Genomic DNA, 17,891 nt, shown 5'->3' with positions numbered 1-17,891 from the left:
GGCCCCTCAGGCCTTCCCTGGGAGGCAGCCAGGGCACCGAGCATTCTGCAGGGGGAGGGGGGCCTCTGGGCCTCAGGCCCTCACACGCCCCGAGGGCGCCCTTGCAGGTGGGGCTTGGCTCAAGTCCACCCCCCCCACCCCCCCCCCCGCCACAGGGGAGAGAGGGCATGGTGGGAGCGGGGAGCGAGGCCTCCAACCCCTCCTCCTGCCTCTGAACTGTCCGCCTGCCTCTCTGCACCTGCGGCTTCCACCCCCCAGGAGACCCCCGTCAGAATCCGTGTCCCAGACAGATGTTTTATTGACTGCTGCTGTCCCCGCAGCCTCCTCGGCCAGGTCCCCTGCGTGCCTGCAGGTGGGAAACTTTCCAGGGAGCATGAAAGAGCCACTCTAGAAATGGGGCACTTGGGACACACCCACTAGCCAGCAAGTCTTTCTGGCCAGAGCGCCGACTTGGAGAAGCCAGGGCCGGCCTCTCCGGGGCTCTCCTTGGCTCCGGCGGCTTTCTGGAAGCTCGGCCAGCCTGGAGGGAACTGGGGCCGCACACCCCGCCAAGCTCCCCCTCGCTGCCCCACCCCAGGCTCTGTTCCTCCGCGTCCGCGCCCGGCGCTTGCCAGCAGCCGCGCCTCCTTCAGAGCGTGGGACCCAACCCTGGGCCGCTGCCCGGGCCATCGCTGGGGCCCTCGGTGGACACCCGGGGCTTGCTCTTGCCCTTCTGGAGTAGGTAGGCAGACGGCCCCAGGCGCAGGATTTTCCCGCTGCCCAGACACTCATCCCCTTTGTAGAAGACGGCAAACTGAAAAGGAAAGAGGCCCGTGTCACCAGCAGTGGGACCTGGCGCCACACGCCCACCAGCAGCCGGCAGTGCGGGGGTGGGGGGAGGGGGAGGGGCAACGCTCTGCCTGCCCCTCCTCTGTCCCCGCCCCCCCCCCCCCCCCAGCCAAGACCGGGCAGCTGGGCCTCCCAGTGGCCAAGCAGGAGCAGCCCTCACTGCTGTCGTGCCTGGGGGAGGAGGCGTGCCGGGCGCGGGGCTGGCCGCGGCTTCCACCCTTGCCGCCCGGGTGACCTGAGCACCCACACCCGCTCCGCACGTCAGCCCCCACCCCGTGAACCGGGTGCCCTGGTGGGGAGGAAGCGCGGCGCGTCCTTCCGGAGCACGAAGCCCACTGGCCAGAGCCCTCTCAGCTGAGCCAGTCCTAACGCCCAGGGGCTCCAGGCCCCGCACCCCCAGGGGTCGTGTGAGGCCCCGTCCTGCCTTCCAGCCGGGCTCCCCCTCCTCCCTCTGCAGCACAGCACAGGGCCGGGCGTGCCCGACTCACCTGTCCCGGGGCGAGGGCCCGCACGGCCTTCACGGCCGTCACCCACACGGTGCCGTCTTGATTGAGGGTCAGCACGCACGGCACTGTGTACGAGAGAGGGGTCCTTAGAGGGGGCACCGGCCTCTCCACGCGTGGTCGGCTCCAGGCCTCGCACCCCCAGGGAGGAAGGAGCCCCGCCCGCCGGGGCCCACAGGCGCACGCACCACCTACGGCCCGGCCGCCACAGCCGCAGCCCCTGCCCGCGGCACCGACGACGACGGAGGCTAAGCCGGCCTCGAGCCTCCCGGTGCCGCTCCCAGGGCTGGCCCTCGAACAGGGGTTTGGAAGGGGTCATCCAACCTAACGGTGGGGGACCGTCGGGCAGCGGGTCTCACGGCCGCTGCCCTCAATTGGGCTCCCCTGTCTGAAGGGACCCTCCCGCTCAGTCACCTAGCGCCATCTGGTGGCGGAACCGGAAGTGGCACTCCATCATCTTGTCGCGGACCAGGGCGGCGGGCGGCTCCTCCGCGATCCAGTGCACGCGGCTGGTCCGCAGCAGGTCCCGGTACAGAGCCGGGTGGTCCGTCCGGGGGGCCTGCGGAGCGGAGCGTGCAGGTCAGGGCACCGAAGCCCCCGGCGGGGGCGCCCACCCAACCGCACGCCTACTGGTAACTGGGGCGTCGGCCGCGGAGACTTGGGACCAGCCCACGGCCTTCCGGTCCCCGTTCCACACGGGAGGAAACCAAGGCCCAGGAGGGAAAGTGTCTCGTCATGGTCACACACGGCGAGCGGCTGACCACAGCACGCTGCCTGCAAGTTCACGCCTCGCTGCCCCACCTGCCTGGCACACGGGCCCGCCAGGCCGCTGGCTTGTCTTTCAAAAAGGTCACCTCAGGAAGCCCGTCACACACCAAGCGGCTGAGGAGAGAAGGGACAGGGCAGGCTCCCCGGGGCTGTGCTGGGGCCATCTGCCCCTGGGGCCCTGTCCCCACCCCCCCACCCCCCAGGCAAGGATATCCTCATGGGGACAAACGTCAGCTGATGACCCTACGGGTTTTTCTAAAAGCAAAACAGACCACTGAAATTTTACTCTAAAACCACTTTAATTCATACACGACCACAACCCCTGCCCCGGCTTCTATGCCTAACAGTTCTTCCTGGAAGGAGATACCCAGAATCAGGGGGCGAAGCCAACCGGCCTCTCGGCCGGTGTCTAAGACAAGGTCCCCCGGTTATGTGACAGCATGAGATGGCACCCCGCTCTCTCAGGGCAGGGCCACTGTCGGGGGGAGGGGCTACCCTGTAGGATGTTAGCAGCGCCCCAGCCTCCATCCAGCAGGGGACACTGCCGAACGTCCCAGGGTGTAGGGCAAACGCACCCCCTTTGTGAAGCCCTGCTCTAGAGCCCAGGGACGGGGGGTGGGGGGGCACGGAGGTCCGGGGCCCCGCTGCGGCACACAAACCGGTCTGGTCCTGGCTCCGCTTGGACCAATGACTTGCTGGAGCCTGGGCGAGCCCCGTCCCAAGCACTGAAGCTACCTGCTCTCTGTGGACCTTCGGGCTCTCTCCTAACCAACAGTATCTACACGTAGCAGCTAACGACACGACTGCTAGAGTGACCGGCGTATGCTAAGAGCCTGAGGAGTACCTTAAACAAACTCCTTCTGGTACCTTGGGCCAGTCCCAGGAGGACGCAGAGGAAAGGCAAGGGTGGTCCGTCAATCACTGCCGCTCCGTAGGGTTTCAGCAGCCCTGCCTGATCTCACAAACACTGTGGGCTGTGCCAAACACAGACCTCTGTCACCTAAAAGGCCAGCCCGACTCACCACAAACACGTCACCCTTGGTGCCGTCCTTCTCCACCACATACCAGGGCTCGCGTAAGCCGCCTATCCTGGCTCTCTGGCCCAAAGTATACAGGAACCAACCTACGGAAATACAGTTTCTCAGGGGACTGGCACCAGCCCCCTCCCAAACAGCACACCCCTCCGAACCGGAAGGGGTGGAGGAAGGGGGACAGTCAGGAGGCTCCGCGGACCACCACCGAGGGGTAGTCCTGACCACACAGCTGAGCTCGTCCAGGCCCTGCCCCGCGCCTGGGTTAGGCTGTACCTCGCAGCCCCGGAAGGAGCCAATTCCAGCTGCTGGACCACCTGACCAGCGAGCAGCAGAAAAGCTCCTTTAGAAGGTGGACTGGGCGTCCTCCGGGCCCACGACCCCTTCCTGCCGAGCGCCCACCAGCCCCTCTGATGTACGAACCGCACGGGGGCTGTGGCATCCGGGCCGCCCCCGACTGCTCTGTGCACTCCCCACGGACTCCCCACGGAAAAACATCACAAGACCAGATGGCCAAGCCGCCACCCCCTCCCTCCCTCCTGAGGGGATCACAGTGCCCCGGGCCACCGTGCTGGAGACGGGCAGGCAGCACCCTGCAGTTCTGTCCCCAGCAAGGCTGTCACCTCCACCTGTCTCCGCTCAGGGACGTAAAAGCCCACCCCCGACAGGAAAGTGAAGCCATCTACTCAAACTGGGGCGGTGGATTCCAAAGAACCACCTGTGAGACTGACTGGCCACGTCTGAGCACCAGCCCTTGCCCCCCACCAGGTCAGGCACGCTCTGGGTCAAGACCTACCAGGCCATCCAGGGCCCGAGGGCTTCTCTGGCTCCAGGGCACAGACCCACCACTCACCAACCCAACATCTATCCCCCCTCCCCCTGGGCTGTGAATGCTGGCGCCTGATTAGTCGGTCACAGCCTCCCCACACCCGCTCTGTGCAAGCTCACGGTGCCCCCCTGAAAACGCCTGTGCATGAGCAAGCAGCACCCCAAGTGCAACACTGCTGCCTTATGCGGACACCCTCTGATCCCACCTCTTCCTTGTTCTAGATCTGGAAGCTCCTACTCTGGAATCAGTCGATCACACTTCTTTCATGAGGGTGGAATGTTTTCCTTTCATACATATAATTCCACGTGCAGGGACAGAACACCTAACCGGAGAGCGAAGTCTTTCTGACTCGGATGGCACCCCTCTCTGAGCCGCAATGCCTCCTGGCCACAGCCGCCACCACGCTCCCTTGCTCACCCGCGACCCCCACCCACAGGCTTCTCAGACTCACGGGCAGATGTGGAAGGAATTACAGGCTTCTCGCCTCAATTTCCCACAGCAGAAGCCCGCCCCGCGACTCGGGGAGTTTACAACGAAGGGCAGCCCAAGGCTGTGTCTCACCTTTATGTGTTCCCAGAACTCTATTGTCTTCTATGGAAATAAATTTACCAGGCCGAGGCTGCAGATACTGGAAAAGGAGCACTTCCTTACTAACGGATCCAAGTCCAGAGCAGAAACACGGGTCCACACTCACGCGTCAAAGAACACTCACCTGAAGGATGAAATTTTCAAAATTTCTTTTACCGACGAAGCAGATGCCCATGCTCTGAAACGAAAGGAGGGCCGTGCGTGAGGCGAACGAACAGGCCGCCGGCGTCCGCACGAGGACACGAGGACCAGCCGGGCCGGGAGAACGAGAGACGGGCATCTGGGCCTCGCCGGGCCCCACCGCCTGCCCCGGGCCTCGGCACACCTCCGGGCTCCGGGCCTGGCTTTCCTCGGCCAGCACCCACGGACGCCAGTCACGCCCACAAACAGACCTGAGGGGCCCGCAGAACCTCTTAGCCTCTCCTCTTAGCCGGGTCTTAAATAATGGACCCCCGACCCTGGATCTTACGAGCTCAGCGAGGCCGCCATCACGTCCACCCCTGGCAGGATGTGGCCCCTGCGCGGCAGACGTCAGCCCAGCTGCCCCAGGAGAGAAAGTGACGGGACAGTCGTGCGAGCCGTCAGACCACCGTCCGGGAGCCATGGGGGACACGGGGGCCAGAGCAGGACCCGGAAGTAGAGGGGGTGGGCCAGAAGCTGAAGCATCACAGCAGAGTCCGTGGAAGAGAGGACTCCCTCAGGGAGGCCTACTCCAGCACAGAAGACACGCTGGAACGTGCTCCACGCGGCTCCTGTCCCGTCACGGCTTTCTGGCCTGTTTCTCTACGGTGCGTCTCTGCAGTGTGGCGCCCCCTCCCCCAGCTCCCACCACAGAGCCACACCCAGAAACTGAACAGGTAAACAGAGGAACAGAGATGATGGGTGGCGGGATGTGTCAAAGGATGTGGTCCTGGGAAGGGACGGTCGTGCTCGTGCCCAACCCTGGACGTCACCCCCGTCAGACCGAGCGCACCGAGCCTGCGGGACCATCCCCTAGCACTGAACCTCCACCACGCTGCCCTCACCTTCACTCCAATGCGTGAGCTCTTTCTTGCCTCAGGGCCTTTGCACATGCTCTTTGCACTATTGGGACTGTCTCCCCCCACCAGCCCTCTCTGTGACACTAAATCCTATTCATCACGAGGTCTTAGGTAAACGTTAACTCCTAGGAGCCCGTCCTCGGGTTGGGGTCAAGCCCGATCTAGTTAGAGCCCCCTGGCGTGAGGAATTCTTTTCACAGGATCCTCTAATGTCCTACACAGATGTTGTCTAATTTTACGGTGGTTTGTTTCGTGAAGACACCGTGTGCTCCTCACCCACCCTCATAGGCCCGGAGCACAGCACCCTCGACTGAGGGGCTGGACGAGTGCGGGCAGCGCCGGAGCTCTGGCCCGGGGCGTCTCGGGGCCTGGTCCTCACTGTGCCGCCCTCGCCCGGCAGGCTGGGCCAAGAGCACCCACTGAGCCACCACGGCTGCTGTGAAAAGCTGCCCACCCCGGAGTGGGGGCGCGGAGAGATCGGGGGGGAGAAGTCCTGTCTCCGCGGCCTTCTGAATGTGCACAGGGCCTCCCAGAGCGCGCGACCCCACTCTCTCCTGACGTCAGAGCCTGGGGAGGACACGGGGCGGTGACCACAGGGCCCTGCTTCTCCCCAGACCGCGGAGAGGGTGACGCGGGCACGGCGCCCTCGACCCTACCTCTTTCTTCTGAAGCACATGATGAAGTCTATTCTCTGCAGCTATTTTCTTGACAAAATCTTTCGTTAATCCCCCCAGAGGGAAGAGGGTTCTCCTCAGGGCATCTTGGGAAACCTGGCTGAGAAAGAAGGTCTGGTCTTTAAAGCTGTCAGCTGCTTGTAGAAGCTTTACCGCTGCCGAGAGTAAAGAACAAAACAAGTTGCAGAAATAAAAATGATGGTACTTTGCTCCGAATAACGTCTTTCCCTCTACTTGGACTCCCCCTGGCCTGTCAGAAGCAAAAATCAATACTCAAAAGCAGACTACTAGAAAGAAAAAAAACACAACAGACAATCACCATGGGTAAGGGGAGAAAAACGCTCCCTAATTCACCCACCATTAAAAACGATACAGGGGAGGGGCGCCCGGGTGGCTCAGTCGGTTAGGCGTCCGACTTCGGCTCGGGTCGTGATCTCACGGCTCCTGAGTTCGAGCCCACGTCAGGTTTTGTGCTGACGGCTCGGAGCCCGGAGCTGCTTCGGATTCTGTGTCTCCCCCTCTCTCTGCCCCTCCCCTGCTCGTGCTCGCGCGCTCAGTCTCTCTCAAAAATAAACATTAAAAAAAAAAAAAAAGATACAGGGAAGGCGGATTTTATGCGATAAGGAAATTTATTCCAGTTCGCACATTAGATGACAGTATTTTAAACGCCACATGAAACCATTCTGAAGTGCTAAGGTGAACTGTCTAAAACACGCAGCCACGTGGGAGGTGAGTGGGTGACAGGACCCCCGGACACCCCCCGACGTGGGGTCAGCTGTGCGGTTCCCCACACCGCCACAGTGCCGCGCCCCGGCTGCCCCCAGGCCCCAGGCCCCAGGCCCCAGACCGGCAAGAGTGCCTCGAACTCCTCCCCTTCCTCAGCTCAACGCTTCCTGCTGAGAGTCACGCAGGCGTCTGTGCGGCGCTCCGGTGCCCCCACTAGAGAGAAAACCGTCTCTGGCTCTCAGGCAACGGTGCACAGGTGTGACTGACCGTGGCCCTGGGACCCCGCATCGGAGGCGGCCCAGCTCCAGCACTGGGCCCCATCGACCCGGCCCGGCCCGCGGCGGCACTTCCACGACTGGGACCGTCAAGCTCCCGCTCCGAGGTTCAGGGACCGACGGGAAAAGCTACGCAGGCTACACGGTGCCGAGAGGCCTCCGCCCGTCACCCTGAGGGCACGCTACCGAGTGCGACGGGCCCAAACACACGTGTGCCGGTCAGCCTGGCAGTCACGTGTGGAACACGGGCTCTGTGCAGGTCATGTTCACCCGTGACCTCAACCCTGATTCTCACTTTTGCCGTGGAAGGTTGGACTCTCCCCACTTTACAGACGAGGAAACCGAGGCTGGGATCACTGAAGGGGTTCAACGGAACGGTGCAGGGGCAGGTGGGTGCTATTCCCTAGTTTTCTAGGCACAAAGCAACAGAATCAGTTGAAGATGAAAAACAGAGTTCGGCCACCCGGCCATCGGTAGGCACGCTCGTTTGCCTAACGCTCCTTGTTGTTTCAAAACAAAACCCAGTCAAACAGCGTCCACAGAAAAACCCCAGGACCTTGGAAGCAAATGGCATTTCCTCACAGTTTGGAGTTTTTTAAAACAAACTCAAAACCTATGATTTAAAAAAAAATTTTTTAATGTTTTATTTATTTTTGAAAGAGAGAGACAGAGCATGAGTGGGGGAGGGGCAGAGAGAGAGGGAGACACGGAATCCAAAGCAGGCTCCAGGCTCCGAGCTATCAGCACAGAGCCTGGTGCAGGGCTCGAACTCACAAACTGTGAGATCATGACCTGACCTGAAGTCGGATGCTCAACCGACTGAGCCACCCAGGCACCCCTCAAAACCTATGATTTAAAAAAAACAAGTTGACAACCGTTAAAGCACGGACAGGAACATCTGGGAGATATGCTCGTGCCAGGAACCTTCGCACAACCCTGAACCTCACGCCCGTGGCCGGCCGACGGCGCGCCCACTTTGCACAGGTGAGGTAACCAGACACAAGGCCAGGGCCCAGGAGCGTCGGCTCTGGGGGCCACCCGACCCCGCGCGCGCTCTCCCCAGGGCCCGGGCCCAGGCCAGGAGGCTCTATTCCAGGTCTCTGGGGCAACTAAGTAAGAATTCAATAAAAAGCTCTAGTGTGCCTAAAAAACACACTAAAACAAAGACACGGTCACATTATTAAGACTACCACACGTTAAAATTACTCAACAAAACAGAGGTCAACGCAATCACAAGTTTCAGAGTGCCTGTGGCCTAGCAGAAAGGTCCAGACGGCTCTGGAAGGCAAACCGTGTTCTAGGAGACAAGTGAGCATGCCTGTTCCACATGGAAATAAACCCTTCATCTACTCAGGACCCTTCAGTCTGTATTTACTCAGTGGTTCCTGCTGTGGCGCCCCCGAGTGGCGGGGTCTGCGCTCTTCCCAGGGGGGAGCGGCTGGGAGGGAGGCAGAAGACGCCTGTCCTCTCCCCCACGTCTGTACCTGAGGCCAAAGGCCCAGCACCCGGCAGACAGCAGTATGTGCTGGGCCTGCGCGGGCCGGGAAGGCGATCTGAGCGCCCTGTGCCGTGGAGGAAGAAGGGCCGCCGGGCAACAGCCAGCACCCTGGGGGCCCCTGCGGCACGATGGCCGTGGCCTTCCGACCAGGCCCAGAGACGCGGAGGACAGAGCCCAATGGGGGCCTGGCACAGCAGGACGAGCGTAACCCGTGGAGCCGGGCAGAACTGGGCTGGGATCCAGGTGTAACGCGGCGGGATTCGCGCACAGAGTCGCGACCCCGAGGCTCTTCTTTCCAGGAAGCAGCTTTATTCCTGCCGGCGCCGCTCAGTTGGGTTCGCACCCAAAAAACGGAGCCCCGAACTCCACGTGGCGTAGATTTTTGTGCGTTTTTTACTTCTTTGTCTTCCATGTACGGTAACACACAAACATGCAGTCTGATTAAGTGATCTCACGTTACAAGGTCATGAGGGATGATGCGGTCACGTACGTGCGTGGCCAGCTTGCCTTGAGGTTTTTTTTTCTTTCCTTAGGGAGGGGACCCTATCACATTACCACCAGAGGCACCCTGGCCAAATGACTTCATCCAAGCCTCCGTTTCCTCATCTGTGAGACGGGACAAGACTATCCACCTCCACTCTAAGAGGAGCCAATGGAACGTGTGCCTGTAACAGCCTGGGCTTGGGGGACAGGGGAAGGTGCCGTGAGGCAGGCGGTCAGCAGGGCACATGTGCACGGTGCCAACTCTTCAGCGCTCCCACATCAGTGGAAACTTCTCACTCACGTATGGCTCTGGGCCCATTTTGTCTCTCACTTCATGGTGACGTGAATTCCTCTTTTCTACAAACAGATGTATGCCAGGACAAGCCAGCAGTTGGGCATTTTTCTAGAAAGGTGAAACTGTGCTCCCTCTAACGCAGATAAACTGATCTGCATACGTAATCTCTGTAAACGGATTTTCCACCGGCCTGAGCATCAGGCCCCAGCACCTGGGTCACACTGGATCCACACTCCTAAGTCTCGAGCCCTCGAGAACTTGATGGTAAGTAACGAGGCCTGTAAGCACTTCAGCTATCAAGTCTCTCCTCAAATATCACGGGAACCCTCAAATCACTAGCACCCAGCGTACAGAACTGAGCTGCAAACCAGATTCAGGTTCCAGCCAGTCGGTGCCCAGGCGCCCGACCGGGACTCCCGCTGCCTAACCCCGGGCTCTGAGGGCAGACAGCCCTCTTGGTAACTGTACTTTTTCAAAACAAGCAAGCTAGTTTGCAACACAGAGACCTGGAGGGCCTGCTCAGAGAGCGACCCGTTGCTACTCTCCGAAACATTTTCCTCTGTGCACAAATACTTAAGGTCTGACCTGGGCGCTTTAACTTACCATTTCTAACTTCAAATCGATTTCTGAAAAGCCCTTCTGGCCTCTTAATGTGCTTCTGCTGAAAGACTTCCTCATCTTCCAGTGAGGTTCTGGCATAGTGACCTGTGGCGACCGCGTCTGCTCCTGTGAGGTTTTTAAAAACACAAGATCAAACTTCAGACGTGCAATGGCCGGCCGTGGCCTCCTCGGGCCTGGGGAGCTCAACGAAGCACGCGGACGCCGAGCCTCGTACTGGATGCTCTGCAGAGGGCCGCCTCCACACGGGGTCGGTCCAGGGGAGGGAGGCTCACCTTTAACTCTTCATTTAAACTGATACAATCTTGCTATAAGGTTCCAGTGCAGCTTTAGGAACCTGTGAAGAACCTTTAAGACCCACAGCGATCGCACGGCCCACCAGATGCCCGGTCTCCTCGCACGCTCAAAACCAAAGTCAACACACAATCCAGGGACCGGTCACACCCCCCCGGAACATACTGGGGCTAAATGTCAGCCCCCCAGACGCGGCCCACCGGGGCAGGGCACGGCAGACGCCAGACCGCAGGCTCGTGGGCCGCTCCAGGCGCCTGGGACCCCAGACCTGCGCCCGGTCGCGTACGAGAATGGGCCGTCGAGCCTGCGTGTCTCTCTCCTGACATTCAGTTCTGACGTTAGCCATTCAAAGTCATCCGGACTTTTGGAGTCCGTTTCGCAGGCGTCATCGTGGTCTGTGAACCCACGTTCTGCCACCCCCTCGGCTGCGGTCGCTCGTACGCTCGATCTGCGAGCCTGCTCTGGGCCCACCTACGTCGCCACGGCAGTGCTGATGGGACAGAGAGGCCAGCAGTCTGGTGACACTACTGGACCGCCGGCACAGGACAGTCACAATAACACGTCTTGGCACGTGGCCACACACGGCAGGGTGAGCCGCCCGGGACAGAACAAACCGAGGGGCCAGAAGTGGGAGCTCCGGCAACAGCAGGACACAGGAACAGGACGGTGGGCGTCACAGCAGCAGACACGCAGACGGTCCGAGCAAGCAAGTGGGCATCAGGGAAGTTCACACGGAGGAAGAGGGGCGCCCCAAAGGGCACACGGACACGAGCAAGGAGAACTACCAGAGTAGACAAGATCTGCAGGTCAGCCGTCTACAGGTGGCAGGGCCACGATGGGTTGTTTTCGAGAGGGTGCGTGTGTGTGCATGCAGGGCAGGGGCAGAGGGGGACAGAGAGAGAGACAGTGTCCCAAAACGGCTCAGACTCAGCACGGAGCCCGATGTGGGGCTTGATCCCGTGACTCCAGGATCACGACCTGAGCAGAAATTAAGAGTCAGACGCTCAACTGACTGAGCCACCCAGGCGCCCCTCGATGGGCTTTTACAACAGACCACCAAAACCTGGCTTCCAATCCAGAGAAACAGAGACCCAGAATCCAGAATCAGGTACAGAACCAGACCTGTTCTCAAGGCAGAGCAGAAAGCCACGAAGAAAGCCTGCTGAGAACGTCTCAGCAGGACTAGCAAAAAGGAGGACTAGCAAGAAACCAAACGCCGACTTTGCTGAGCTCTAACTCAGGCTCGGGAAACTTCCGCTAACTATAAGCACGCCTGGAACCGGTGCTGTTCTGAGCAGAACTGGACCTCAGCTCTCAGCTCTCCGCCAGTGACCCCGTGTTTCCGCAGGATGTTCTCAAGTTCGTGGCTCCTGAACCAACAGCACAGTCCTCGCACCCACGCGGTCCACGGTGAAGACGCACGCTCTCTTCCGTGCGACCCTGTCATTTGCATATTGCCAGAAAGTTCTTTCTTACTCGGTGAGATAGAATATTACTGTTTTCACCACTTCCTTTCCTTCTGGAAGACGAAACTGTTTACGAGGATTTGGCTGCTGACTATCTCTGAAAACCTTGTGACTTTAAAAAGATTAAATGGAAATAATGAAATTACTTACCAAGATTATCCACAGCATAATGGAAAAAACAGCTGAATTTGATATGCTTGTTGCAAACTATGTCAGGATTGGGAGTCCTTCCTTTCTCGTATTCACTTAAAAAATCACTGGAATAGAAGAAAAAGACTTTTGTTTCTGAGTGCGAAACATTCCTCAAAAAAAAAAAATACATCTGTTAAGTTACTTGCTTAACTTGGTTTCTCCTTCTCTTACCAAAACCATAATTTTCCGTAAAATAGGAGAGCTTCGGTATACGGCCGTTTCCAGTATTTTCATCAAATATTCCTTTAAAGCCGGGGGCACTTCCCGTCTGAATCTACGACAGTGAATAAACCTGGACAGAAAGTCAGGTATCACCGGCCACTATGGCTCAGTGGCCGTTCTGTCTCCCCAGAGGCTCACGGGGGGCGGGGGAGGGGAGGGGGACTGACCCAACTCCAGCCTCCCCTGACTTCGCCCACAAAAGGCGGCTCGAGTGAAGAACGTGCCGGAGACAGCGCGGGAACGACCTCATCCAGAGCAACAACCGGGGCTCTCCTAGCTATTCCACCAGCGGCCTGGCGACCCAGGGCCCTGGGCAAACGTGCCAGCAAGGACCTCTCCCACGTGGCTGACATGCTCCCGAGGAGCCCTGGGGGCCCCAGGGCAGCGGCAGCCCAGCTGGACTCCTGTTCTAACCGGCCGGCTGCCCGGACACAAAGACAGTTCGGCAAGAGCTTCGTGTCTTAGAGCAGTCACTTCGGGAGGACCACGTCCGTGTGTACTCGCGCGACAGGTTGTACGGTGGGCAGGTGGGACCGTGTCGCTCCTCACTGACCCACGACGGTTACAGACAACAACGCTGACTGCGAGGGTCACGTTATGAAGACAAACTAAGAACCTGCACAAGGTCCCAGTCACATGCGCATCTTCAACCTCAGCAGGCGATGCCGAGCCGTGTTCCTCCCGCCTGTTACTCCGCTCGGAACAGCTAAAACTTGTGTTGCTCCGTACTTCTATTGTTTTAATTGCTAGAAAGTCGTCGAGGGCTTTCCTTTTTAATGTCGGTTTATTTTGAGAGAGAGAGAGAGAGAGAGAGAGAGAGACAGCATGCACGAGCAGAGGAGACGCGGAGAGAGGAGGAGAGAGAGAATCCCAAGCAGACGCTGCGCTGTCGGCACAGAGCCCAACGTGGGGCTCGAACCCACAAACCGTGAGATCATGACCTGAGCTGGGATCAAGAGTCAGACGCTTAACCGACGGAGCCACCTGGGCGCCCCCGAAGTTGTCAAGCGTTTTATTAAACCATAAACTAGTTAAGGTAGAATCCATGCTTTACTCTCTTATGTCCACAGCCCCCAGAACGTTCTCTACGTAACAAGTATCGAGTGAATGTTAAAGGGGTTAAGCGTTTACGCTGGTTTACGAAAGCCATGGGAACCATTCCCCAAGCGGTGTAACGGAAGACAGGTCAGCGGCATCAGCAAGGACCAGAGTGGAGCCTGTACAGGGGGAGGGGAGAAGCCCTGCCTGCACCCCGCGAGGGAGACGGCAGGAGACCCCTGAAGGCCAAGTGGGCCTCGGACAGAATTCAGAAGCCTCTGAGCCAGAGAGTGCTATCTTTATGTCCCCAGAGGCGGCACTGGGCCCAGGACAGAGCAAGCACCTAAAAATCATTGTTGGGATTGTTATCAGATCTTTTTTTTTAAAGTTTTATTTATTTAAGTAAGCTCTACACCCAGCGTGGGGCTCAAACTCACAACCCCGAGATGAAAAGTCGCACGCTCTTCCGACCGAGCCAGCCAAGCACCCCCGTGTTAGATTTTCAAAGTCTTTGTGTGTGTGTATGTGTTTCGTGTTTTCAAGAGGCAGAGTGGATCACCTAATTCTTCTTCCCAGAAGCCCCCGATCCCTGACGCGCACGGGAACGACCGTGTGGCACCTGCAGGCAAGACCCCGGCCTTAGCTACCTTCCCCTACGTCAGCAGCAGAAACGACTCAAGGTTCACGAAGGTGTTAAAGAGACTTCTGGCAGGTGGCACGGTAAGGAGACCCAGGCGTGCTCCGGGACCCAGGCGTGGCCTCTGACGAGAGCTCCCAGGGCGGCTGAGGCCTCCCACGCGTGGCCTCTGGCACCAATGCAAACGGCACTGCCCGCGTGTCTCCAGTCTGGCCAACTATGGCGCGGCTTCCCTGGGAAGGGCGGCACGGCACACGAGGAAGCCTCCCGCGTCTCTGAACCGCACTCACCTGAACACGTCATTCCAATACTCCTTCACGTAGGACACTTGATGGAACGGGATGTCTAGGATCTGGCAAACTCTGTAAGCATCTTCACAGTCTCTGTCGGCAGTGCAAACCCCGTGTTCATCTAGCGAGTCCCAGTTCTTCATGAACACCCCCGTCACCTGGTAGCCTGGGGAAGGGAGGAGGCACAGATCAGAGTCCATAATCAACCCTGGGTGAAAAGGCAGCGGCTTCTGAGCTCCGAGCAGCTCCCCGGCGGGCCCCCCTCCCACACCACCATCTGCTGGTTCGCCCAGAGATGTCTGCTTTGCTACAAGGCCCTCAAAGTGACTCACGTCTTAGCCCAAGGCACCTGACTTGCCGGCTGGCTGAGATGCTCCCTCGGCTACACTCCCACAGCACTCTGTAAAGGCCTCCGACATCACAGTGCATGGCTGGACTGCAACTGTTAGCCAGCGTTTACCCCCAGGCAAGCAAGATGGTATATTTGCATCTTTGTGTGCCCCCCTCTCCCCTGCATCAGCCCGATGCACTGCCAGCATGTGGGAGAGGCTCGGCAAACGAGTCATGAATCAGAGAGCAGGAACTCAACTTTTTTTTTTAATGTTTGTTTATTTTTGAGAGACAGAGACAGAATGCGAGTGGGCTGGGGCAGAGAGGGAGGGACAGAATCCGAAGCAGGCTCCAGGCTCTGAGCTGTCAGCACAGCCGGACGCAGGGCAGGGCTCGAACCCACAAACCACGAGATCACGACCCAAGCCAAAATTGGACGCTTAACCCACTGAGCCACCCAGGCGCCCCTAGGCTATTCGATTATAAATGCTATACTAACTTTATCTTTTATGACCCAGTTTTTCCTTTTCTGTTGTAACAAAGTACCCAACCAAATACTGGAAAGACCAGCTTAGGTGAACTACCCAGGTGCCTGCCTTGCAGGAGAAATGTTTCTTTCTACATGGGTAGGCTCAATGTAACAAAAGCCAGAACACATGACTCCAAAGAACAGAGACTGGATGACAAAGCTTTGCCAAAACTAACCTACAAATTTGCAAGACCACCCCCACCCAGCTGGTTAATCCGGTTAATCTGGCCCTCCCCACTCTGCTTCCCAGAGCACCTGACTCCCTTCTCTCTCTTTTTTTTTTAATATTTACTTTTGAGAGAGAGGGAGAGCACAAGTAGGTGAGGGGCAAAGACAGAAAGAGAGAAAGAGAAAGAGAGAGAGAGAGAGAGGGAGAGGGAGACACACACACACACACACACACACACACAGAATCCAAAGCAGGCTCCAGGCTCTGAGTTGTGAGTTGTCAGCACAGAGCCTGATGCGGGACCTGAATATGCAAACCGTGAGATCATGACCTGAGCTGAAATTGGACACCCAACTGACTGAGCCACCCAGGCGCCAAACTCCCTTCTCTTATAGCTCATACCACACTGGGCTCTGTTGGGTGTGTTCCAGTCAGCCCCCTTCTGCAAATCACTGAAGCATGGAGCTCTTCAAAGGGCAGGGACTACATTTCGTCCAGCCTGTCCCAGTGCCCAGCAGTGCCCATTACAGAACCAGAGGCAAAAAAGGGCTTGTGGAATGGAGAGCTCCACGCATCCCATTCACACCTGCATTCCAAGTGCCCAAAAAGGAAAGGCTCACAGCAGAGGGTGCACGAATGTCACTTTAGAACTCCACTCATCTCTAACCTCATCTGCCTGCTCATTCTTCCCTTGGAGACGGAACCCGCTTACAGGGGCACCAGGCTCAGGCGCTCTAGGACGGGACCTTAGCGCTTCACCCATCCTGAACTTTCCAGAGGGCACATGACAGCAAGTGCACCTCCAACAACAAGACCAGGAAAGCCCTTGACGCCAAGGAGAGGACCAAGCTCTTCCTTTGCTGAGTCCATCAGCTTCCGGCACTGAGAAGGAAACCCCAGGAAAGGCTGCCATATGAAGTGGAACAGTCTGGATCCTGGCGGGGGTGGGGGGGGGGGAATGACCTTCCTGAAGAGTAAAACCGTGTATCTGGCCTGCCCACGTCACTCAAAACATGTCACACACGTCATCGGGGACCTTCCAGGGCTCTGCAAGTCTGCCCAACCTAAAGTGCCTAAAATAACGTCTTAACCAGGGCGCTACCTGCTTCTCTACCCTCCTCTCCTTCCACCTCCCTCTGGCCAACACTGCCACACCTCTGACCTTTTGCCCCAGCTGTGGACTCTGCCAGAAGCACTTACCTCCACACTGCAGGCCCCCAATTCTCTGCTTGGTGAAACCCTAGTCTTCCTTCTTCAAGCCTGGCCTCAAACACCATCACCCTCTATGATGCTTTGATTCTCCCGTTCGCAAGTTAGAGACGTTTCTATTTAACACCTTCAACGATGCCTTTCACAAAACCTACAGTTATTAGTGTGTGCTAATAACCACTGCTGTTTTTCAATGCCTGACATGTGCTGGGCACCGGGGTAAAGCTTCTGTATGTGTTAAATGCTTCCACTAAGCCAGTGAGGTAGGGTTAGCTCCATTTCACAGAAAAGGGGAGCTTAACTAACGTGCCTGAGGTCAGGAACCCCTCATTCATCCCTGCATTCCAAGTGCCCAGAATGAAAGGGCTCACAGCAGAGAGTGCACGAATGTCGCCAAGTGGATGACGGCTCACAACGAGAAGGACCACACAGATGGGGAATTCAGCTCATCTCGGCTCCCGACCCCCGGGCACTCTCTAGACGCCAGCAAGCAACGCCAGCACCCTGGCGGAAATCTGTCGCGCGATGCACGGCGAGCACCGACGATCCGCTGACATCTCGGCACACGCGCTGAGGACCGCGCTGGCACCTCGAGGGCAAGGTCCTGTCCGGCGCGGCCCCTGGGCCGCGGGGGTCAGCTCGTTCAGGGCCGCCCGCGGCCTCCCAGGGTCAGCGCCGTCCCCGCCGCCGTCACTCCAGGCAGAGGGCTCCGGAGCCGGGGAGAAGCGCGGCCCCCAGGGTCAGGATCCCTACCACTGGGTCGGTAACCGGGCCGGCGGGGCGCGGGGGAGCGCCCAGGCGGTCGCGCGTCCTCGACCACCCCGTGGAGGGTGAGGGGCCGGGAGCCGGCGTCTCCGAGGAGGGGTCGCTCACCTCTCCGCCTCAGCAGCAGCGCGGCCACGGCGCTGTCCACCCCGCCGGACAGGGCGCACACGACGTGCCGCGCCACCTGCATCCGCACGCCGCCAACCTCCCCAACAGCAGTCGCCGCTTCCGCGCCGCGCCGGAAGCCCCGCCCCCGCCGCGGCGTCGCAGACGCGGCTCGGGCGGAAACGTGTGTCCGCGCGCGGCGTTCCGCCCTTTGCCCGGGCTTCCGCTCCCGAGGCCCCGCCCACGCCCCCTGCGCGCGCACCCTAGCTCGGGCTCGCTGCCGCGGCTGCGTGAGCTGCTCCGGGGCGGGGCTAGCGTCTACTTCCGGGTGCACCAGCGGACGGGCTGGAGGCGGGCGAGGAGAGGAGGGAGGGGAGGAGCTGGTTTCTAGGAGAGGGCACTTCTAAGCAGGAGAGCCAAGTGATCTCATCTAAATTCGGGAAGATTCTCCTGGGTGCCCTGCGCAGAAGACGAGCTGGGAGCCTGGTT

At 59.0% G+C, this 17,891-nt stretch overlaps 1 protein-coding gene across 4 annotated transcripts; it reads right to left on the bottom strand.

Moving 5' to 3' along the window:
• Window positions 1-280: 280 nt before the first annotated feature.
• TRMU (tRNA mitochondrial 2-thiouridylase) lies at window positions 281-17,563 on the bottom strand. 4 transcript variants are annotated; one of them, XM_023257631.2, is made up of 11 exons: window positions 17,406-17,563; window positions 14,296-14,461; window positions 12,067-12,173; window positions 10,142-10,264; window positions 6,244-6,416; window positions 4,672-4,725; window positions 4,521-4,587; window positions 3,122-3,222; window positions 1,746-1,890; window positions 1,317-1,399; window positions 281-793 (listed from the first exon to the last, which is right to left on the bottom strand). In XM_023257631.2, exons 1-11 carry the CDS (start codon window positions 17,485-17,487, stop codon window positions 629-631), a joined length of 1,266 nt encoding a protein of 421 aa, XP_023113399.2. In that variant the 5' UTR covers window positions 17,488-17,563; the 3' UTR covers window positions 281-628. The 4 variants fall into 4 exon arrangements, with proteins under 4 accessions (XP_023113399.2, XP_019691293.2, XP_023113400.2 ...); XM_019835734.2 differs by lacking the exon at window positions 17,406-17,563 and having other exon boundaries at window positions 6,244-6,357; window positions 14,296-14,432; XM_023257633.2 differs by lacking the exon at window positions 3,122-3,222 and having other exon boundaries at window positions 621-793.
• Window positions 17,564-17,891: the final 328 nt, after the last annotated feature.

The sequence above is a fragment of the Felis catus genome, chromosome B4, assembly GCF_018350175.1.
Source record: "Felis catus isolate Fca126 chromosome B4, F.catus_Fca126_mat1.0, whole genome shotgun sequence".
In the NCBI taxonomy this organism is placed as follows: Eukaryota; Metazoa; Chordata; class Mammalia; order Carnivora; family Felidae; genus Felis; species Felis catus.
This window is presented reverse-complemented; position numbering and strand designations above follow the sequence as displayed.

Bases quoted from the DNA above. Each gene is read 5' to 3' on its own strand.
- TRMU (XM_023257631.2), bottom strand. From the start codon at position 17,487: ATGCAGGTGGCGCGGCACGTCGTGTGCGCCCTGTCCGGCGGGGTGGAC. The intron at 1,891-3,121 runs GTGAGTCGGGCT...TCCGCTCCGCAG, and splicing joins CCAAGGGTGACGTGTTTGTG to GCCCCCCGGACGGACCACCC. The intron at 794-1,316 runs GTGAGTCGGGCA...TTTCCTTTTCAG, and splicing joins GGGCCCTCGCCCCGGGACAG to TTTGCCGTCTTCTACAAAGG.